The 23,777-nt window shown below is 43.1% G+C and overlaps 1 protein-coding gene across 2 annotated transcripts; it reads right to left on the bottom strand.

Annotated features, from left to right (window-relative positions):
* Nucleotides 1–15,417: 15,417 nt before the first annotated feature.
* Nucleotides 15,418–23,429, bottom strand: LOC123412041 (enhancer of mRNA-decapping protein 4-like). 2 transcript variants are annotated; one of them, XM_045104999.1, is made up of 14 exons: nucleotides 22,541–23,429; nucleotides 21,702–21,751; nucleotides 21,329–21,485; nucleotides 21,030–21,248; nucleotides 20,473–20,601; nucleotides 19,583–20,120; nucleotides 19,242–19,490; nucleotides 18,640–19,160; nucleotides 17,786–18,145; nucleotides 17,596–17,715; nucleotides 16,954–17,124; nucleotides 16,651–16,809; nucleotides 16,332–16,457; nucleotides 15,418–16,107 (listed from the first exon to the last, which is right to left on the bottom strand). In XM_045104999.1, the coding sequence occupies exons 1-14, from the start codon at nucleotides 23,276–23,278 to the stop codon at nucleotides 15,799–15,801; spliced, it is 3,846 nt and encodes a 1,281-aa protein (XP_044960934.1). In that variant the 5' UTR covers nucleotides 23,279–23,429; the 3' UTR covers nucleotides 15,418–15,798. The 2 variants fall into 2 exon arrangements, with proteins under 2 accessions (XP_044960934.1, XP_044960933.1); XM_045104998.1 differs by having other exon boundaries at nucleotides 18,640–19,490.
* Nucleotides 23,430–23,777: the final 348 nt, after the last annotated feature.

Raw genomic sequence — 23,777 nt, 5'->3', positions numbered from 1 at the left:
GCTCGTCAAGTTTAACCCGAGTGTTCCGCGTGTGCAACTGTTTTGCACCCGTTGTATGTGAATTTTGAGTCTATCATGCCCGATCATCACGTGGTGTCTCGAAACGACGAACTGTCGCAACGGTGCACAGTCGGGGAGAACACAATTTCATCTTGAAATTTTAGTGAGGGGTCACCTTATAATGCTACCGTCGTCCTAAGCAAAACAAGGTGCATAAAAGGACTAACATCACATGCAAATCATAAGTGACATGATATGGCCATGAACTTGTGCTTCTTGATCTCCATCACCAAAGCACCGGCATGATATCCATCGTCACCGGTGCCGCATGATGATCTCCATCATCGTGCTACCGTCAAGGGTGTCGTGCTATCTATGCTATTACTACTAAAGCTACTACCTAGCAATATAGTAAAAGCATCTGCAAGCACAAACGTTAGTTTAAACACAACCATATGGCTCCTGTCGGTTGCCGTAGCATCAACGTGCATGTCGATATTTAACTATTACAACATGATCATCTCATACATCCAATATATCATATCATGTCATTGGCCATATCACATCACAAGCATACCCTGCAAAAACAAGTTAGACGTCCTCTAATTTGTTGTTGCATGTTTTACGTGGCTGCTATGGGTATCTAGTATGATCGCATCTTACTTACGCAAAGCCACAACGGTGATATGCATATTGCTATTTAACCTTCTCCAAGGACCGCCACGGTAAAATACGATTCAACTAAAGTTGAAGAAACAAACACCCGCCAGTCATCTTTATGCAACAAGTTGCATGTCAGTCGATGAAGCCGGTCTCTCGTAAGCGTACGAGTAAAGTTGGTCCGGGCCACTTCAATCCAACAATATCTTCGAATCAAGAAAAGACTAAGGAGGGCAGCAAATTGAACATCAACGCCCACAAACTCTTTTGTGTTCTACTCGAGATATCATCTATGCATGAACCTATCTCATGATGCCACTTTTGGGGAACGTCGCATGGGAAACAAAAATTTCCTACGCACACGCAATACCTATCCATGTGATGATCATCTACGAGAGGGGAGAGTGAATCTACATACCCTTGTAGATCGCTAAGCGGAAGCGTATATAACGCGGTTGATGTAGTGAAACATCTTCGCAATCCAAATTGCAGCCTGTCCCGCGATCTCATCACGATCCGTCCTGCGATCCCATCACGATCCATCCCGATCTAGTGCCGAACGGACAACACCTCCGCGTTCAGCACACGTACATCTCAATGACGATCCCCGCCTTGTTGATCTAGCAAGAGGGGAGGAGAGGTAGATAAGTTCTCCAGCATGGCGGCGTGGTGGTGGTGGTTGTGGTGAACTCATCCAGCAGCGCTTCGCCTAAGCACCGCCGAACTAGACTAGAGGAGAAACAGATCTAGAGAGAAGTAGAGGGAGCACGTGGCAATTAGGGTTAGCCCTCACCTCTAAAACCTCTAGTATATATAGGAGGGAGGGAGGGGAGGAGGCAGCCTCAAACCCTCAAGGTTTGGCCGAAATTGGAGGTGGAGGAGTCCTACTCCAATCCTACTTGGAGTAGGATTCCTCCTCTCCACTTGGAAACCCTTTCCACCTTTTCCATCTTTGGGTTTCTTTCCTTCCCACCTCCAATCCGCCTTGGGCTTTAGTGGAGGCTTAGACCATCCCACTAAGGGCTAGTCCACGTCCTCCCATAGCCCATGAGACCCTTTGGGGTGGGTGGGCCCACCTGGTGGACCCCATGAACCCATTCGTCACTCCCGGTACACTGCGGGAAATGGCCGAAACTTTTCCGGAGTTTAAAACCCACTTTCCTATATATCAATCTTTACCTCCGGACCATTTCGGAGCTCCTCGTGATGTACGGGATCTCATACGGGACTGTGAACAACTTTCGGTTACCAAACACACATAACTCAATAATACCGAAAACGTCACCAAACCTTAAATGTGCAGACCATGCGGGTTCGAGAAATATGCACACATGACCTGAGACACTCCCCGGTCAATAACCAATAACGGGACCTGGATGTCCATATTGGCTCCTACATATTCTACGGAGATCTCTATCGGTTGAACCTCTATGTCAAGGATTCAGTTAATCTCGTATGTTGTTCCCTTTGTCCTTCGGTATGTTACTTGCCCGAGGTTCGATCGTCGGTATCTCCATACCTAGTTCAATCTCGTTACCGGCAAGTTGATACGTCCATTTTGCATCATGATTTCATGTTGATATTTATTGCTTTATGGGTTGTTATATTACTTTGTGGTACCATATTTATGCCTTTTCTCTCTTATTTTGCAAGGTTTATTTGAAGAGAGAGAATTCAGGCAGCTGGAATTCTGGACTGGAAAAGGAGCAAATCTTAGTCCACTATTCTGCACATCTCCAAATGCCCTGAAAAGTTACGTGGAATTTTTGGGGATTATATAAAAAGTACTGGGCGAAAGAAGTACCGGAGGGGGGCTACCAGGGCGCCACAAGCCCTGCCACCGCCACCCCCCCTGGTGGCGGAGGGCAAGCTTGTGGGCTCCCTGACGGCTCACTAGCCCCCCTCTTTTGCTATATGAAGGGTTTCATTCCAGAAAATATCAATCGGGAGCTTTTTCGTGGTTTCGCCGCCGCCACGAGGCGGAACTTGAGCAGATCCAATCTAGAGCTCCGGCACGACGATCCTGCCGGGGAAACTTCCCTCCCAGAGGGGGAAATCGTCGCCATCGTCATCACCAACACTCCTCTCGTCGGAGGGGATGCATCTTCATCAACATCTTCATCAGCACCATCTCCTCTCCAATCCCTAGTTCATCTCTTGTAACCAATCTCCGTCTCACGACTCCGATTGGTACTTGTAAGGTTACTAGTAGTGTTGATTACTCTTTGTAGTTGATGCTAGTTGGATTACTTGGTGGAAGAGTTTATGTTCAGATCCTTGATGTTATTCATTACACCTCTGATCATGATTATGATTATGCTTTGTGAGTAGTTACTTTTGTTCCTGAGGACATGGGATAAGTCATGTTAATAATAGTCATGTGAATTTGATATTCGTTCGGTATTTTGATATGATGTATGTTGTCTTTTCCTCTAGTGGTGTTATGTGAACGTCGACTACATAACACTTCACCGTTTATCATTTATCCTGTTGCTCATAGTGATTGGGTAAGTCTAGTACATTGCGTACCTAAGAAGGGAGGTATCACCGTCGTTCCTAATGATAAGGATGAACTAATCCCACAAAGGATTATTACCGGCTATAGGATGGTGATAGACTTCCGGAAACTGAACAAGGCAACCAGGAAAGATCATTATCCTTTGTTGTTTATCGATCAAATGCTAGAAAGGATATCAAAACACACACACTTCTGCTTTCTAGACGGTTATTCAGGTTTCTCGCAAATACCTGTTGCACAATCTGATCAGGAGAAAACCACTTTCACATGTCCCTTCGGTACCTTTGCTTATAGACGTATGCCTTTTGGCTTATGCAATGCACCTGCCACCTTTCAAAGATGTATGATGGCTATATTCTCTGACTTTTGTGAAAAGATTGTCGAGGTTTTCATGGATGACTTCTCCGTTTATGGGTCTTCCTTTGATGATTGCCTCAGCAACCTTGATCGAGTCTTACAGAGATGCGAAGATACCAACCTCGTCTTGAATTGGGAGAAGTGTCACTTTATGGTTAATGAAGGCATTGTCTTAGGACACAAAATCTCTGAAAGAGGCATTGAAGTTGATAAGGCTAAGGTTGATGCAATTGAGAAAATGCCTTGCCCCACAGATATCAGAGGTATACGAAGTTTCCTAGGTCATGCTCGTTTCTATAGAAGGTTCATTAAAGACTTCTCTAAGATTTCTAGGCCTCTTACCAACCTCTTGCAGAAGGATGTTCCTTTTGTTTTTGATCAGGATTGTGAGGAAGCTTTCGAAATACTTAAGAAGGCTTTGATAACCGCACCTATTGTTCAACTACCTAACTAGAACTTGCCCTTTGAAATCATGTGCGATGCTAGTGATTATGCTGTTGGTGTTGTTCTAGGACAAAGAGTTGACAAGAAGTTGAATGTTATTCACTACGCTAGTAAAACTCTAGACAGTGCCCAAAGAAATTATGCCACTATGGAGAAGGAATTTTTAGCAGTCGTGTTTGCATGTGAAAAGTTCAGATCTTATATAGTTGACTCCAAAGTCACTATTCACTCTGATCATGCTGCTATTAAGTACCTTATGGAGAAGAAGGACGCTAAGCCTAGGCTGATCAGATGGGTTCTCCTGCTACAGGAATTTGATTTGCACGTCGTTGACCGAAAGGGTGCTGATAACCCTATAGCAGATAACTTGTCTAGGCTAGAGATACCTGTTGATGACAGCTTTCCTGATGAGCAATTGAATGTCATCCGCACTTCACATAGTGCACCGTGGTATGCCGATTATGCAAACTATATCGTAGCCAAATACATACCACCCAGTTTCACCTATCAGCAAAAGAAGAAATTCTTCTTTGATTTGAGACACTACTTTTGGGATGATCCTCACCTTTATAAGGAAGGAGTAGATGGTGTTATTAGACGTTGTGTGCCTGAACATGAACAGGGAAGGATCTTGCAGAAGTGTCATTCCGAAGCCTACGGAGGACACCACGCTGGACATAGAACTGCCCATAAGGTATTGCAATCAGGTTTCTATTGGCCCACTCTCTTCAAGGATGCCCGTAAGTTTGTCTTGTCTTGTGTCGAATGCCAAAGAATAGGGAATATCGGTAAGCGTCAGGAAATGCCTATGAACTATTCACTTGTCATTGAACCATTTGATGTCTGGGGATTTGATTATATGGGACCCTTCCCGAGTTCCAATGGGTACACTCACATCTTAGTTGTTGTGGATTACGTCACTAAGTGGGTAGAAGCTATCCCCACTAAAAATGCTGATCACCACACCTCTATTAAGATGCTTAAAGAAGTCATTTTCCCAAGATTTGGAGTCCATAGATATTTGATGACTGATGGCGGTTCACACTTCATTCATGGTGTTTTCCGCAAGATGCTTGCTAAGTAGTTGCATCTCCTTATCATCCTCAGTCTAGTGGTCAAGTGGAGTTGAGTAATAGGGAGATTTGATCCTACAAAAGATCGTCAATAGATCTCGAAAGAATTGGTCTAGCAAACTTGACGATGCACTATGGGCTTATAGGACTGCCTATAAGAATCCCATGGGCATGTCGCCGTATAAAATGGTTTACGGTAAGGCCTGTCATTTACCTCTTGAGCTGGAACACAAAGCTTATTGGACAATCAAAGAGCTCAACTTTAATTTCAAACTTGCCGGTGAGAAGCGGTTGTTTGATATCGGCTCATTAGATGAATGGAGAGCCCGGGCATATGAGAATGCCAAGTTGTTCAAGGAAAAGGTTAAGAGATGGAACGATAAATGAATACAGAAACAAGAATTCAATGTAGGTGATTATGTCCTGCTATACAATTCTCGTTTGAGATTCTTCGGAGGCAAGCTTCTCTCTAAATGGGAAGGTCCTTACGTTATCGAGGAAGTATATCATTCTGGTGCCATCAAAATCAATAACACGGAAGGAAATTTTCCTAGAGTGGTAAATGGGCAAAGAATCAAGCATTACATCTCTGGTACTCCCATAAATGTTGAGACCAATATCATCAATGTCATAACTCCATAGGAGTACATAAGGGATGTTTATCAGCCTGTTTCAGACCCTGGAAATGAAGAGGTATCTGTTTCGGTAAGAAATTGGACTCCGATGCTTTTCCAATAGGAAATTTCCTCCGTTTTGGAATTTTTGGAAAATTAGAAAAATAAAAAAGCAGTTCGGAGAGCGCACGAGGCGGCCACAAGCTTGGCCACCGCCACCCCCCCTGGCGGCGGAGAGAGGGCTTGTGGGCACCTCGTGTGCCTCCTGGACTCCATTTTCTTGCGAAGCACTCCTTCTGGTACAGAAAAAATCAATATATATTCACCCGAAGGTTTTGATCTCCGTATCGTGCAGTTTTCCTCTGTTTTTTGTTTCGAGCCTGTTTCTGCCGCGGTTTTAGGTCAAGATGTCTTCTCAGGATTCAGAGGGGGAGAGCTATGTGGCTGACTACCTTGCTAACCCCAATGTCTATGGAGACTTGGAACCATATGGTTGGACCTCTGATGAGGAAGAGGACTATGAGCCCAAGGGGAAGGAACAAACGAGTTCCGATGAAGAGGAGGCTCCTCTACCTCAACCTGCAAACACCCATGTGGAGTTCAAGAAGTCAAGCCTCCCCAACTCCAGGAAGAAGCCTAAGACCTTGTTTATCCCTTCTCGTTTCTTGCAGGAGGGTAAGCAGGAACTTTGCCATAGAGTGTTGAAACTTGAGGAGGAAAATGACGATCTAAGGGAGCAGAACTTTTTGCTCAAGTGGAAATTAGACAAGCTCAAGACTGCTTCAACAACTCCACCACCTTCACCACCAAAGGAAGACAACTAAGCATTGGTATGGGCAACCCCCTTGGCTTCTGCCAAGCTTGGGGGAGTTGCCCTGGTATCGTATCACCTTTATATCTTTTGCTTTTACCTTTGTTTTAGTTCTTTCCTTTTCAGTTTTTATTTCTTCTCTTAGAGGAATAAGTCTTTAGTGTTTAGTTTGAGTCTTTTGCTTTTGTCTCTCCCCCGATGTATTCGAGCTCGTGAGCTATATAATAAAGAGTATCTTAGTCAAGGGCTTTGCTTTGTGCCATGATCAAAAGTATGAAAAAAACAATAGCATGAAAGATCATGAGACGATCTTATGGAAAGTGATAACTTCACATATGACACATATGTTGATTGAAACTTGTTGAGAATAAATTAACATAGACCTCAGTCATTGTTGCAATATAATAAGAAGTAATAAGGAAAGACAGGTTCACATATAAATATATCATCTTAGACACTTTTTACAACTGTGAGCACTCACCAAACTATTGCATGCTTAGGAGTAGATGTTGGACAAGGAAGACAACATAATGAATTGTGTTTGCTTGGTTCCAAACAATGTTATATGATTAGAGATCCCTTAGCATGTGACGATCGCTTCCACCTCATATTAGCCAAAACTCCCGCACCAAGTAGAGATACTACTTGTGCATCCATAAACCTCCAACCCAGTTTTGCCATGAGAGTCCACCATACCTACCTATGGATTGAATAAGATCCTTCAAGTAAGTTGTCATCGGTGCAAGCAATAAAAATTTCTCTCTAATATGTATGATCTATTAGTGTGTGGAAAATAAGCTTTGTACGAACCTGTGATGAGGAAGACATAAAAGCGACAGACTGCATAATAAAGTTCTTTATCACAGGAGGCAATATAAAGTGACGTTCCTCAAAAGCGCATTACAACCTCTGCTTCCCTCTGCGAAGGGCCTATCTTGTACCTTTACTTTTTGCCCTTGTAAGAGTCATGGTGATCTTCACCAATTCCCTATTTTTGCCTTTGTCTTGGCTACCGTCACATGCTTGGGAAAGATCTATATTCATATATCAACTTGGAGTTGAGTACTTATGCTCTATTATTGTTGACTTTACCCTTGAGGTAAATCGTTGGGAGGCAAAACTATAAGCCCCTATCTTCCTTTGTGTCCAGCTGAAACTTTGACACCATGAGTACCACGTGAGTTGTAACAACTGTGGAAAACAAAAGAGATGATTGAGTATGTGGATTTGCCTTACAAGCTCTTACTTGACTCTTTCTGATGTTGTGATAAATTGCAATTGCTTCAATGACTTTGGACTGTTGTTGGTTACTTCTCGGTAAGGTTTTTGCTTCATGCTTTGCTTTGTGAAGGAATTGTTACTTTCCCATAAGAATCTTTATGATGTATTGATGTCCTATGTGTGATCGTGATGCCCTCATGTCCGTATTATGTTTTATCGACACCTTCGTCCCTCAACATGTGGACATGTTATTGGAACTTGGTTTTCGCTTGAGGACAAGCGAGGTCTAAGCTTGGGGGAGTTGATATGTCCATTTTGCATCATGCTTTCATGTTGATATTTATTGCTTTATGGACTGTTATATTACTTTGTGGTACCATATTTATGCCTTTTCTCTCTTATTTTGCAAGGTTTATTTGAAGAGGGAGAATTCAGGCATTTGGAATTCTGGACTCGAAAAGGAGGAAATCTTAGTCCACTATTCTGCACATCTCCAAATGCCCTGAAAAGTTACGTGGAATTTTTTGGGATTATATAAAAAATACTGGAAATAAGAAGTATCGCAGGGGAGCTACCAGGGCACCACAAGCCCTGCCACCGCCACCCCCCCCCCCCCTGGTGGCGGAGGGCAAGCTTGTGGGCTCTGTGACGGCCCACTAGCCCCCCTATTTTGCTATATGAAGGGTTTGGTTCCAGAAAAAAATCAATCGAAGCTTTTTCGTGGTTTCGCCGCCGCCACGAGGCGGAACTTGAGCAGATCCAATCTAGAGCTCCGGCAGGACGATCCTGCCGGGGAAACTTCCCTCCCGGAGGGGGAAATCGTCGCCATCGTCATCACCAACACTCCTCTCATCGGAGGGGAGGCATCTTCATCAACATCTTCATCAGCACCATCTCCTCTCCAATCCCTAGTTCATCTCTTGTAACCAATCTCCGTCTCACGACTCCGATTGGTACTTGTAAGGTTACTAGTAGTGTTGATTACTCTTTGTAGTTGATGCTAGTTGGATTACTTGGTGGAAGAGTTTATGTTCAGATCCTTGATGCTATTCATTACACCTCTGATCATGATTATGATTATGCTTTGTGAGTAGTTACTTTTGTTCCTGAGGACATGGGATAAGTCATGTTAATAATAGTCATGTGAATTTGATATTCGTTCGGTATTTTGATATGTTGTATGTTGTCTTTTCCTCTAGTGGTGTTATGTGAACGTCGACTACATAACACTTCACCATACTTGGGCCTAGAGGAAGGCATTGGGGAGTAGTAACTAGTAAGTAGATGATGGGTTGCTGGAGTGACAGAAGCTTAAACCCCAGTCAATGCGTTGCTTCGTAAGGGGCTGATTTGGATCCACTAGTTTAATGCTATGGTTAGACGTTGTCTTAATTCTTCTTTTGTAGTTGCGGATGCTTGCGAGAGAGGTTAATCATAAGTGGGATGCTTGTCCAAGTAAGGGAAGTACCCAAGCGTCGGTCCACCCACATATCAAACTATCAAAGTAACGAACGCGAATCACATGAACATGATGAAACTAGCATGACAGAAATTCCCGTGTGTCCTCGGGAGCGTTTTTCCTCCTATAAGACTTTGTTCAGGCTTGTCCCTTGCTACAAAAGGGATTGGGCCACTTGCTGCACCGTTGCTACTACTTGTTACTTGTTACTTTTCGCTTGCTACGTTTCACCTCACTACACCATCACTTGTTACCGCTACTTTCAGTGCTTGCAGTTATTACCTTGCTGAAATCCTTTTATCAGAGCCTTCTGCTCCTCGTTGGGTTCGACACTCTTACTTATCGAAAGGACTACGATTGATCCCCTATACTTGTGGGTCATCACAAGTCTATTTACTCGTTCCGTAATACAAGATCCTGTAACTAACTCCTTAGTCACATTTCTTGCAAGGCTTGTTGTGATGTTGTACTACCGAGTGGGCCCCGAGATACCTCTCCGTCACACGGAGTGACAAATCCCAGTCTTGATCCATGCCAACCGAACAGACACCTTTGGAGATACCTGTAGAGCACCTTTATAGTCACCTAGTAACGTTGCAACGTTTAATACACATAAGGTATTCCTCCGGTGTCCGGGAGTTGCATGATCTCATGGTCCTAGGAACAGATACATTGACATGCAGAAAACAGTACCAATAAACTGACACGGTCATATGCTACGTATATAGTTTGAGTTTTGTGCATCACATCATTCTCCTAATGATGTGATACCGTTATCAAGTGACAACACGTTCCTATGCCCAGGAAACCTTGACCATCTTTGATCAACGAGCTAGTCAACTAGAGGCTCACTAGGGACAGTGTGTTGTCTATGTATCCACACATGTATTTGAGTTTCCAATCAATACAATTCTAGCATGGATAATAAATGATTATCATGAACAAGGAAATATAATAATAACAAATTTATTATTGCCTCTAGGGCATATTTCCAACACAAACAACCATGCTGCAGCCTCTATTCTACCGTGTACACGCTTACACAAAGGGGTAACAAAATGTGTCGATTATAAGCACATAACAAAGTCTGGTCTCGCATGTTTGACAGGTGAACCTAGTACTCTTGAGGAGGCACTTGGTGATACATGGTGGAAGAAGGCTATGGAAGAGGAACATATGTCACTTCACAAAAACAAAACATGGCATCTCGGTCCCTCATAGAGAGGTAAAAACTTGATTGGTTGTAAGTGGGTTTTCAGAATCAAAAAAAGATCTGATGGAACCATAGATAGATACAAAGCAAGACTGGTTGCAAAAGGCTTCAAACAGCGGTATGGCATAGAATATGAGGACACGTTCAGTCATGTTGTAAAAGCTGCATTCGTCTTGTACTGTCCATTGTTGTTTCCAAGGGATGGAGTCTGAGACAACTAGATGTACATAACATGTTTCTCCATGGTGTTCTGGAAGAGGAAGTATATATGAAACAGCCTCCTGGGTTTGAAAGCAAGAGTAAGCCTTTTCATGTGTGCAAGCTTGATAAAGCCTTGTATGGACTAAACCAAGCTCTGAGGGCATGGTACTCAAGACTCAGTAAAAAAACTCCAAGCACTTGGTTTTGCTCCTTCAAAATCTGATACATCCTTGTTTATCTACAATAAGTCAAATACCTCTATATTTGTTCTTATTTATGTTGATGATATTATTATCACAAGTTCATCTAATGAAGCAATAACAGGATTGTGGAAAGATCTAAGTGTTGAATTTGCTCTTAAGGATCTCGGAGACTTGCATTTCTTTCTAGGGATTGAACTCAAGAAACATGGTAACAACCTTCATCTCTCTCAGGAAAAATATGCTACTGATCTGGTGAGAAGAGCAGGTTTGCAGGGGTGCAAGTCCTCTCCAACCCTCTCTCTAGTACTGAAAAATTGTCCCTCACTGGTGGTGAACCTTTGAATCAAGAGGATAGTACAAGATATAGAAGTTTGGTGGGAGCACTCTAGTATTTAACTTTGTCAAGACCTGATATTTATTTTGTTGTAAATAAAGTATGCCAGTTTCTTCATGCACCCACCAACACTCATTGGACTACTGCTAAACGTATAGTAAGATATGTGAAGGCTACCCTGAATCTTGGTCTCACCTTCAACAAATCTTCATCCACTCTTGTTAGTGCCTTTTCTGACTCTGACTGGGCAGGATGTCTAGATGAGACACGCTCTACTGGTGGCTTTGCAGTGTTCTTTGGCCCAAAATTGATATCATGGTGTGCTAAGAATCAAGCCACTGTATCAAGGTCAAGCACACAAGCTGAATACAAGGCACTAACAAATGCCACAGCTGAGATTATTTGGGTACACTCCATGTTAAGAGAGCTTGGTGTGAAGCATACACTAGTTCCATGTTTGTGGTGTGACAATCTTGGTGCTACCTATTTATATGCTAACCCTGTCTTTCATGCTAGGACAAAACATATTGAAATTGATTTCCACTTTTTCACATAAAGAGTTTCTAGAAGGCAATTGGAAATCCGTTTTGTGCATTCATAGGATCAGGTTGCGGATGGGTTCACAAAGGCGTTGCCAACAAGAAGTCTTGAGGAATTCAAGCGTAATATCAACTTGACAAAGTTGTGATTATCGGAGGATGTTAAACATAGGATAAACCCCCGAGTGTGCACATGAAAGGATATCTTGCACTCCCAGTAAGATAGATAGATAGGGTTAGTTTAAATGATTGTAATCTCTTTCAAACCGAATATCTCTATCTCTCTTATCTCTTGTTCTCCAAGATGTAATTCAAACTCAGTAACGCTATATCAGGGAGTTGCGCCCCCTTCTATTTAACACGTAGTCGTCGCCCTGATTAGGGTACGACGTTCTCACAGGGTTGTGAGCTAACATCTGATGCATCGGAGTATTAAAATTATCTATATACTCTTGCACACTATCGACTTGCATGACGTGGGTTAGGCGTCGAATTAGTGACTAATATTGCGGTTTCCCAAACCCATGACATACAAACTCGCGGAATTCTTCCCACTCCATTTTATCAATCTTAAATTCTACAGATGGCAGCCACATTTTAGTCTACCTAGTAAAGTCCATCGTCACATAGTCCTTCCAAGAGGCTTGCGGCGTCTGACATAACTGAAAATGCTTGTCACAACATTTCTTCCACCACTTAGGATTATCTCCATCAAAAGTAGGGAATTCAGGCCTATCTAAACCTGTATTTTGGTGGGAACTACATGATCCAGGACAAAGTGATGAGAGATCTCAAATACAACATGGCGAGAAGTTCTCCATAGGAGTACGAGGGGTATGCATCGTACCCTTCCCCAGAGGCAAAATCGTGATGACAACACCTGGTTGCCCCTATGGAGTTTGGTTTTCGTGGCATCGAATTTAGCCTGCTTGTCCGACACCGTGCGGTGGCACAGATTTCTCCGGCACAGTTGGGGTCAATGGCAATCCGTGTCCTCTGCGCGATGCAACATCTTGTTTGGATCAGCGGTTGGGTACGAGACGAAGGCGTGCAGATCACACATTGCCGTTTGCAGCTCGCTGATGTGTTGCTCCACTTGTGGTTTCCAATCTTTCAAGTACTTGCGCACAGATTGCACCTTCTTCTCAATTGGATCAAGCTTGGCGGAGTTCGGATCAAGCTTCTCGTTGTTGGCGACCACATGTTTCTGGATCTGTGTCAGCATCTCAAGCATCGGCTTCATAGGATCATTCTGAGCTATTTTGTCGAAGAGATGACAAACACCGCTCGTCACACCCGCGATCCAACCTTTGTTGAGGTGTTCCAAAGAACTTAGCATGAAATCGACAAGCGGTTCCACACCATGTGCTAGGGATTTTAGTGATCAAGCGATCAATTGAAGGTTTACCACATAGAGGAAACGAAGGGTGAGGATCTCAAGCGATTGATTGAAGGTTTACCACATAAAGGAAATGGAGGGTGGGGATCTAAGCTATGAGTACTAATTGTTAGCAGCCTAGGCCTAGCTCTAACATTCCCATTGTGTATCAGACACTTCACTACAAGCGGAGAGCCCACAACATCTCAAAAGACTGGCCTGAAAGGAGTGTGACACTCTCTCTTATAAGAAGGTTCTAGCCTCCTTCTGTATCCGAGGTGGGACTAAAGTCACTAGCATTGCCCAAGGTCGGGTTCCTAACACTCCACCCTCCTAGGAAAGCCCCCTAGGGTGGTGTGGGGCCTAGCTCTGATACCACTTGTTACGTAAATGCACTACTCAATCTGACACACGGACTTGCTGCTCTCTTAATTGGTTCACTAAGCATCCAAGTTTGATTACAAGAGGGAACGAGCAAAGAGGAGGGATTGGAGAGGAGGGAAATTTAAGGGAAGAGAGGAGTCGCCGTTGCCAAGGTCCTTCGGTTCTGTTCGTGATCCCTCATAATAGCCCCAACAGGTAGGATGAAAAGATATTATCTACTCCCTCTGTTCCTAAATGTAAGTCTTTTTAGATGTTTCACTAGGATACTACATACGGATGTATATAGACATACTTTAGAGTGAGATTCACTCATTTTGCCCCGTATGTAGCCCCCTAGTGAAATCTCTAAAAGTACTTATATTTAGGAACGGAGGGAGTATCACACTTTGCACACACTTATAGTTGTGGCCCACTGTCAGTATTTGAGCCATTCTTCACGAGTATATTGTAAGGACGGAGGAGGCGGTCTTCCTGACTTGCGGGGCCCTTCATCCTGTTCACCGGCGTTAGTTGTAGTAGCCTCTCCCATATTGGTGTTGCTTGACAATTCTTCAGTTTCAGTTTTGTTGCTCTCCTCTTCTTGTTTTGTATGTGCTCGTTTCGCCATGGCGTGGTCTCGGCGCTTCTCTCAGCGTCGCTGCATCTAGGGCGTAACAAAGATATATTTTTTCGAAAATCCTCTAATCTGATGCAGAAAACTATGCTACATTTTAGCACGTGTAAGTCGGTGTTTTCTTTCCGTTTCAGGTAGAGTTCAGAATACAAAATTCCAGTGAAAGAATAACTTCCACGCAAAAAAAAAGTGTGATAGTGATAAGCCTTCGGTGTGAAAAAAGATGGACATTCCCTCTAGTGGCTGGGTTGCCGGGCTAGGAAACAAGGATTCCTGACTCCAACACTAGCAAACCCAAAGTAAAAGTGCTACGCGTTCGACAAAATTGGCATCCGATGTGTATATTACAATGTCCGTAGATCGAACGTTTTTATGTGGTAGGCAAAGGAATTCCTTGAGGAAAGAGTTGTTCTTCCATCGGAATAGCTTTGCGTCTTGCGTGGGGTTGTTTTCTCTACATGTTCACGATAGACTGATCCCATGTTGGTTGCTCACAAAGGTTTTGGTCTAAGACTACCCTTGGTTACAGTTGTATCAATTCTACCGGTGTAACTTATAGGTCCACAGAGCGGTGTTTTGGCTCCCGGAAGCATATGCTCCCGGGTAAACAGTAACGTGAAAAAATATTAAATGCATGGTTACAGTTGTAGATGATTGTATTAGTGTCATAAACATGCATGACATTTTGCGTACAATAAGCAGCGGTGTTTTGTCGAACAAAAAAACAAATTCATGGTAACATTTTGGGATAACTTTTGATGTTTGTTTTTTTTTTTTGCACAAACCAAAAGATTTAACTTTTTGCCTTAAAATTTGCAGGCAGCATTTGAATGTGACTAAGTACATAAGCAAATTTTGTCTTGATTTTTTTTATTTTAACTTTTTTTTTGCCTCGGAGCCGAAATGCATTTCCGTTAGGTCCATAGCTATTTTCAGACGAGAAGCGATTTATCATCAATATATTTAGCAACAAAACGACAATCCAAACACGGCCTAAGGGAGATTAAGCAGTGATGAAATTCGTCCCCCCTCTCCCTCTCTCTCTCTCCCGTGCTGAGGATGTACTACCTCCTTTTCGGTTTATAGGGCTTAAATTTAAAATTTCATCAACCAAGGTGAACTGTGAGTGGATGACACTAGTTCTAACTAGCCAATGAAATGTTTCTCACATGTTCAATTTCCAGGCAATAAATGTAGCATCCTCTCATTCATTGGACTTGCATGATGCATTTAGAAAAAGATGCATGCATAGCACTAATTTGCTTTCCCTTATCTCTATGAATTAAATATGGTGCAAGACTCAAAGCACTTTAACTCAACTAGACTCAAAATGAGCCTAGTATAAAGGAAATCTGAAATTTTCAAGATGAGCCCTATAAACCGGAAAGGAGGGAGTATCAAAAAGTTCTGGCGTTCCAACTACCAGCTCACTTGCCAAAGAAAATAAACAAACCGCCATCGGCGCCACAGCAGCTCCATGGTTCACACCACCAGAACACTTAAACCGCCATCGTCAGCACCAGGATTCACACACGACACATGTGCAAGGAATGCAAGTAACCAGCTAAAAACACTGCACCGAATAAGGCGGTAGGCGCCATAAGTACAGACTCAAACATAACCAATTTACATCACCTTCTAAGGTTGGGGTAAGGTATCACTGCCACTTTGCCAGTTCAAGAGCCACTTCTCAAAACTTCCTCTGTACACGGACCCACTAATAGATCATATATGGTGGTTCAAACTTACAGCGGCTACAGAATGCGCCCTATCATATTATTTGTGGGTCATCATAACCGAGTTGATTACGTGCATCATTAGGCGGATGTTGCTCGCTTCCAGTGGGCTGGTTCCTGGTACCGACTGTTGGCGGGCCAAGACACCATAGACTTGCTCAAATATTGGCCTCACATGCGCTGAGATCATCTGATGGGTTGGTTGGATTGCCATGGCGACCGCTGTCATCCATTGAAGCTTCAGGGGTGTGTCGTTGCCTATGTCGCATGCCAGTTGCTGGAAAAGGGCCAGAAGGACCCCTTGGTTCAGAGGAACAGGGTTCAGTCTACATAATCCTTGCAAATCAACCTGCCAGAAGGGGTATCCACAGTTATACATATGCTAGTTAAAAAAGTCGTAAGGCCTGATGAAAGTGTTTCTCCATGGTGTAATGAAAGCATGGGTGCATCAGATGGACTAACTATGAGATGCAAGTTTGTATGTATGTAGATATCCCTTGATTTGCTCTAGCGGCTAAAAGAAAAATGGGGAATAAGCCAACTACACTTCAAAAATTTAAATGTTGCCAATACCTGAGAGCACAACCAAGACACCATGGAGACATCACTTCTTTGAAGTGCCATTGTAAACGCCTCATCGAATTTTTGCTCAGATATTAGTCTGGTTAGCTCCTTCATCGGGTCCAGCGGAACATCAGCCTAAAACAGCAATTACAACCAGTAAACCAAATGCTTGATGTTTTCAATATTCAGAAAACACACAAATGATCTGTGGTGGGGTGCAGGGTTAAGACTATATCCCCGTATTCAATCGTACAGAAGGCCTAGGATGGAAACAGTCTGATAGAGCAAATAGGGACCCCTAGAGAGTGGAAAATTTAGTATTTAGTACCTCGGGGAGATTAGGTATTGGTCCACTGATGGGCTGCAAAGCACTAGTATTATGTGATATTGGGTTCCCTGATGCAACTAGTGCCAAAAGCTTGCGCTGGCCATCAAGTAACTCCGATGTAAGACCCTGGGTAATTGATGACGCTGAAGTGATTGTTTCCTGACAAAAATCAAATGAGAATGAAAGTATTAGCATTACTCAGCATATGGAGAAAACTGAATAATGTATCCAGCTTGTGTCGTCATATTTATGGCCTCTGGCACTGCATGTAACAAGAGCAAAATGAAAGGCTTGCAAGCCTACCCTTAGAGTCTGTGCCAATGGACTATGTGCTGCTGCGACCTGCTGCTGGATAGCAGTACCATGCTCAGACATGCCCTTCTGGAATGCACCATCCACTTGCTCAAACATTGTCTTACAAGACTGATCAAATGCTGGGATAATTGATGACTCAAAGCTTGACCGTAAAGCATCCTGCAGGGCCCAAATTAAGAAGCAATAAATCGATGCTGACAAAACGATCATCCATAGTAATAACACAATCCAGATATGCAATGAGTTACTTGGTGACCCAATGGAATCTCACTTTGTATGTACAATTATATACGTTGGGATTAGATATGCAAGATTTTGTTTGGTTGCCAAAATAGTACTACCTCTAACTTAATATAAGACGTTTTCATTACCTTATTATTATATGCATCGCCTACCCATATGATCTTCCTAAAGAACACCTAAAAGCAACTTTAACATGCACAATCCCATGCAAGGATAGGTTCATTCCAGCAACCATTCAATTCTAAATATGTTACGCACGCAAAAATAATAGCTGTGAAAAAACAAATCAAGTCGGCACAAACAAATCAGCTTATCATGTTCCATTTGCAATTAACAGCTTTGATGCTAATGATCTACAAGGACTATATACACACCAAAGATACATACCTGAAGTGCCTGCTTGGCAGTTGAATGGAACTGTGTTTGGATCTGCTTAGCAACTGTAGCTTCAAGTTTCGTACTTACGGACTTATCCAGCTGATTCACAACCTTTTCCCCAAGAACTTTCTGAAAGGGACAAATTGATGAGAGATATGAGGGAAATCATAATATAGGGAACAACAAGAATAGCCAGAACCTGAAGTGAATCCGAAACAGCAGAAGACAAGGACTTCTCAATGATAGGTGTTGTTGTTCGTGCAATGGTGGGCCCCAACAACGATATTTCTCTCTTTAACGATTTCTCCAGCATAGCAGGAATGTCCTTGTTTACAGATGTTGTTATTAGAGTAGCAATCTGCTGCATTCGCTCTCTTTCAACCTTTTCATGCCTTGCATTTTCCTCCTGGAAACGAGCCCACATGGCATCAACGTTAGCCTTTATGGACTTCTCAATATTACGCCCGAGTGATGTCTCGATCCTTTTGCCCTCCTTTGCAATAGGAGCAGACACAATTGCGTTCAGCTGCTTTTGCATGTCAGTATGCATTGCCATAAGCTGCAATGACACAAGCATTGTCAATATCGTAATGCCTTGCATCACAACTAAAATTTAAAACCATCTCTGTGCAAGAAAAAATATGTCATGCTTCCATGGCATCAAGTAACAAAAAATACTTTCATATTATGGCGCAACATGAACACAAGAATAGTTCAGAAATTATAGAAAACTAGGACAGTGTAAACAAAATTAGAGCTAAATATGATGCACAGTCGCTTGCTTGGGAATTATCCCTCAATTCCAAATTACTTGGAAGTTCTAGCTTTATCCTAAGTCAAACTTTTTAAAATTTCACAAAGACTACAGAAAAATATAAGAGCATCTACAGCATCATATTAGTTTCATTAAATTTGCCTTAAAATATATTTCATACTATATATATTTGACTTTGTAAATATTACCACATTTTTCTATATACTTGGTCAAACTTAATAAAGTTACGTAGGACAAAGCTAGAATTTCAACTAATTTGGAACTTCTATTGTAATCACCTGCTGCAATGTTCCTTGAATAGCAGCTACTTGCGGGACAGAATCAATAGCAGGGTTTGTACTGCTTGGATGTTCATGTGATGAATCAGTAGAGTTGAAAGTGCGTGTAAGAGGAGACATCTGCCCAGACAGCTGAGGATGCAGAACTTTCTCCTCTTTGGTAGCTGAGGGTAACTGCAAGTTCCTTGAAGAAGAGCCATTGATTTTTTCAGTAGCTTCAGCTGTTCTTCTTGGAAGATTTTCATCCCCAGCACCAGAATGTTGTTTCAAAAGTGTGGGATCTGATCTCTGTGAATCTTCCACGCTGTACTTGTCAGTTGTTACCGAGCGTTCACTAATTGCCTCCACAGTTTGCTCTGAAGACATGTTAAGCCTCTCCATTTTCTCTTGAACAATTTGGGTCTCCTTAACATCCTCAAATCCAACATTTTGATCTGTTTTTTTCTCAACCACAAGTTTTGACTCCATTTCTACGTTCGGTGGGCTGCCATTAGCAGTCGATTCAGCAGATGGAAGCACACCTGAAATAATTTCAGATGGGGTAATCAAGTGTGTGGCATTCACTCCGACCTTAAACGTGGGATGAGGATCTGAAACTGTACCATCAACCTGGCCACCTCTTGGCTCTTCATTCCCAAAGCTATCCTTCCTATCAAATGCCCCTTGCCCACTCGTAACATCAGAATCCATCATTTTCTTTGAATAATCAAAAGATGACTTGTCCCCATCATGATCACCAAGAGATGGACCTCTTGAAGCATCTCTTCTCAAGACAGCTTCTGCATAAGATCCAGCATTATCCATGTTTGATGTAGGAGTTGGGGACGAAACATGAGTAGCAGTATCAGCTTCTGAGTACACAGACAGTGGGGATGAAATTTCAATATCAACATCAAGAGTGTAAATTAACTGAAGCAATAGTGTGAAGTTAATATTGTGTTACCTGTTCCCTGACGATCACTCAGTGGTTTAGTTTCTGTTGATGACTCCACTGATGCCACTTCTAGAGGTCTCTCATATACATGGGAAATAGCCAGATCCCTACCAACCCCAGTGTTATCAGCTGTAGGAGGCAAACAGAGTGATAACTCCAATCCATACTGCTGGATAGCCATTGTCTGGACACAATAGACTTGTACTACATGTTCACCATCAGGCTGGCTTTCATGTGTTCCCGTCAGACTTAAAATAGGCATTGCAACTGTGAAATCTGCTATATAGTCCAGATGAGTAGAAGCAGGATCTGGACCATACTCAACATGGATAGCATATATAGCATTCTTTTTCGCATTCGCAAGCAAAATAAGGCTAGCTTGTGGCAACACTGCTACTTGGTTGAAAAATGCTTCCTCAAACCTATTTTCCAGAGAACTCACAAGTTCCAGAGTTTGAGTGCATCTCCAAGTCTCAGATTCACTTGGCAACAACCAACCTTCCTTATCAGAGGAAGCCCAGATTTTTACTTCTCGGTTGAGAGGCCCCTGCGATATTTAACAGAAGTTGGTATACTAACACCATGAAAGATATATGCTAAATGAAGGCATATGCAAGATTAATTTCCAAGTTTGCAAGAGTGAAGGTCCATGCATTGTTTATCATAACAACATATTGATAACAGGAAAGCCTATGCAAACTATAATTAGGAAACAGTTATCCTTTCTGCATTATCCAACTCCAGTTTTCAGGCACTGCCATGATATTTAAGCATGGTGAGACTCCAATCCTATATGAACTGGGCAACTGTGTTATGATTATTCATTATTTACAGAAAAACATGCTGCTAAAGATGACAGCAAATATAGTCAGAATGTGAAAACGTAGAAGAATGCATACCGCTGTAACAAGATTTATATGATTTGGTTGCTCTGGTGCTGTAAGGAAAGAAACCGAATAAACAGCTTTACCATCATGCGGTTTCATCACAGATAAAGGCACTGTCCTGCGATCATCCCAGATTTTTACCTGCCAAAATAGACAGTACACATTATTAACTGCATCTACAGATTCAGAGAGCGTATCTTTTGGTCACATAGTGCCAACAAAAGAACAGGTAGGTTATTCCCAGATCACCCATCATCAAAAAAGAAGAAACTTCTACGAGAATGGCATTTTTGCCCATGTCCAGCAGGATAACAAAACTTATCTTAACTAAGCTAAGCAGTCCTAGCATGCATTAGTTGCATACAGCTCACAGTGGAGCTGGACAGAATATTCAAAAAAACTAGACACTGCCAATTAAAACGAAACAGATCTAAACTTGGATGTGCAATGGAACTCAAGTTTAAGCGGAATGTTCAGGACCATTTGCTTTGGCAACCAATTATTTCCTGTGCTATTGCCTATCATGAAGTATAGGTTTTTTAACCAATAACAGGATATCTTGTACAAACCGTGCCATCTTTTGATGCTGAAGCCAGACGGGTAGTCATCCATTGAGATAAGGACAGATCTGTGACATCCCCATCATGTTTACCAACCAAGTGCACACCATCAATGAGCTTATCAAGTGAGCATTTAAGAGGCTCTTCTTTACTGAAGTCTCTTCCTATTCCCACTTTTGTTGTGTCTATTTTCAAGACACAGTTCCCTATTCCAACAAACAGAATTTCCTGCAAGATAAGTGCATAAATCATTAACAAAAAACCAGTAAATACACTGAAAGCAACAGGTGATATAGATGAGGCTCTACTTGCTTATGGGAGTGCCAACATATTCTTGGATGGTAAGTTCCAGCATCTCCTACTATCTGGATGGCCATTTCAATCTTTCCTGTGATTTGTGGTTTATTTTCCTCATCGGGTCCCTCGTCAATCTTCCATACATATATACGCCCATCTACGCTTGCACTGTTGAGAAGCAAAACAAAATATTAATTGTATGCGTGAAATAGAGGGATTAGTGATGAAACCGGTTTTGGTGTGTAATAATTGGAGGGCACTACACCCTTCTGACAGGTGAGCACCATCCAATAAAATGATGGAACAGTCGCAAAGGTATCCAACAAGCTATCCTAAAATTACAAGAAAAGGCATCCAGACGGTCACATGTGTCAATAGAAGTACCTTGCTAAACGATGGACATCTTCTGCAAAGAAAGCCATGTCCGTCACCCTCTGCAGCAAACAAAATAAGGCCACGCTAAATATAATAAAGAAATGCACCTTCATGCGAACTAAAATCAACATTACCTCATGAAACAAGACAGATACAGAACTAACAAAAAATTGGCACTGAAAATCAGATATGAAGAGCTCATATTCTACAAGTACGATAAGTCGATAACTGATGACAAATGGACCCCATCAGTCTGAGAAAGAAGAATTAATTCGAGTGGACTATAAATATGACTAGACATTTATAATCTGAACCTGGCTTATGCAGCAAGCATATTTGGCTATTCCCTTCGGATTTCTGCTGCACGTAGCACCATATTATTTCTCTTGGCAACATAACCTTTCAATAAATACTCCACCCATATTTAGTTAATAGTCAAGACCTCAGACTGGAATATGACTGTCATCATATGCAATATATCATCATATGCAATATAAGAGTCAGATTTACTGCCCCCGGTACGAAGTGACCAACACTAGATCGAATTCGAGTCCGTACTTTGAGATTGCATGCTTTGTGTATACAAACCACGCAACACTTCACTTTTTCAGGTGAACTAATATCCATCTAGTTTATACCAATCCATTTCCATGCATCCCATCATTGGAAATGAATTTATGACTAAGGGATAGTCTACACCATAGCATCACACTGTTTCCTCAACACACAAATTAATGCTTATAGGGAGCTCGTGCATAGAGCAACAAATCTGCACTAACATCACAGGGCTCCAACAAGGCACTCAACGGCAAAAAAATATTGGTACTATCAGTCTACAGAAGACGTACCTGTGTGTGCCCACGAAGGAGCGAGCGTAGTGCGGTGTTGATGTTGAGCACGCGGATGTTGCCAAGCTTGAGGCCGTACACGATGTACGTCCGGTTTACAGCGATCTGCCGGCCCAGCACCAACCCAGGGTCCGAGGTGTACTTGGTGATGGGAGTCACTTCCAGCTGCGGTGGCTGCGCCTCCCCTGGCAGCCGCGAATCGACATCGTGCACGGCCCTGTCCCCCGGCCCCAGCAGCCTGCCCCGGGGCATCTTGCTGCTCGTGCTTGTCATCCTCGCCGGCGGCGCGGACGGCATCCCTGGCAGCGGCGCCACCGGGCCGCCAGAGAACTCCGATGACGTGGGCGGCATGGACGCCACGGACTCGAGGTGGGCGGGCGCGGTGTTGCCCAGCAACTGCATGAGCCGAGCTCCCGGGTTGGGGCCGGGGCCGGGGTTAGGGAGAGGGTTTGCGGTGGGGTTAGGGTTCGCGAAGGCGGCGACAGGGAGGTGGGCGGCGTTGGGATCGGTAGGGTAGTGGAGGTACTGGTTGCGGTGGAAGGGCGGGGTGGCGGGCGGGTAGGAGTATGGGCCCGGCGGCCCGGCGGCCATCGGCGCGCCGGGCGGGGCGCCCGGGAAGATGCCGGTGGGGGTCGGGACGGTTGTGGGGTGGTTAGGGTTTGGGGGAGGCTTGAAGAGCCTGCTGAGCTCGAAAGGGGCGCTGGGGTTGGGGTTAGGGTTTCCCGAGGGTGACGCCATGAGAGGCCGCTCGAGCGCGAGGTGGATCGGTTAGGGTTGAGATGGGGAAGGGGATGGAGGAGGAAGACGTAGAAGGAGGGAGGAAGCAGAGGAGGAAGACGGAGAATGCTCCCCTGACAGGATTTTGGGAACAATGGCAGCTGCCTAGTGGCCACCTCTTATGATGATCAGTTTAAGTTGAAGTTTAAACGAACTTACGTTAAGTCGGTTTGTTTTTTGCGAGATAGGTTTAAGTACAGTAGAAGTTTAAACGAGTGTAAGTTCAAATGGATGTAAGTTTCCGAAAAAATAGCAAAGGGGTAGAATGTTTTGTCGAACGTTAATTTGTGGCATAAGAAGGATATGGCTAGGTCTCGATCAATTGAGACTTAATCAAGTCTTAATCAAGTAACATAGTACTTCCTCCATTCCTAAATACTATAAGTTTTTAATGAGGTTTCATTAATGGACTACATACATATGTATATAGACATACTTTAGAGTATAGAATCATTCATTT

The sequence above is a fragment of the Hordeum vulgare genome, chromosome 7H (assembly GCF_904849725.1).
Source record: "Hordeum vulgare subsp. vulgare chromosome 7H, MorexV3_pseudomolecules_assembly, whole genome shotgun sequence".
Taxonomy (NCBI): domain Eukaryota; kingdom Viridiplantae; phylum Streptophyta; class Magnoliopsida; order Poales; family Poaceae; genus Hordeum; species Hordeum vulgare.
This window is presented reverse-complemented; position numbering and strand designations above follow the sequence as displayed.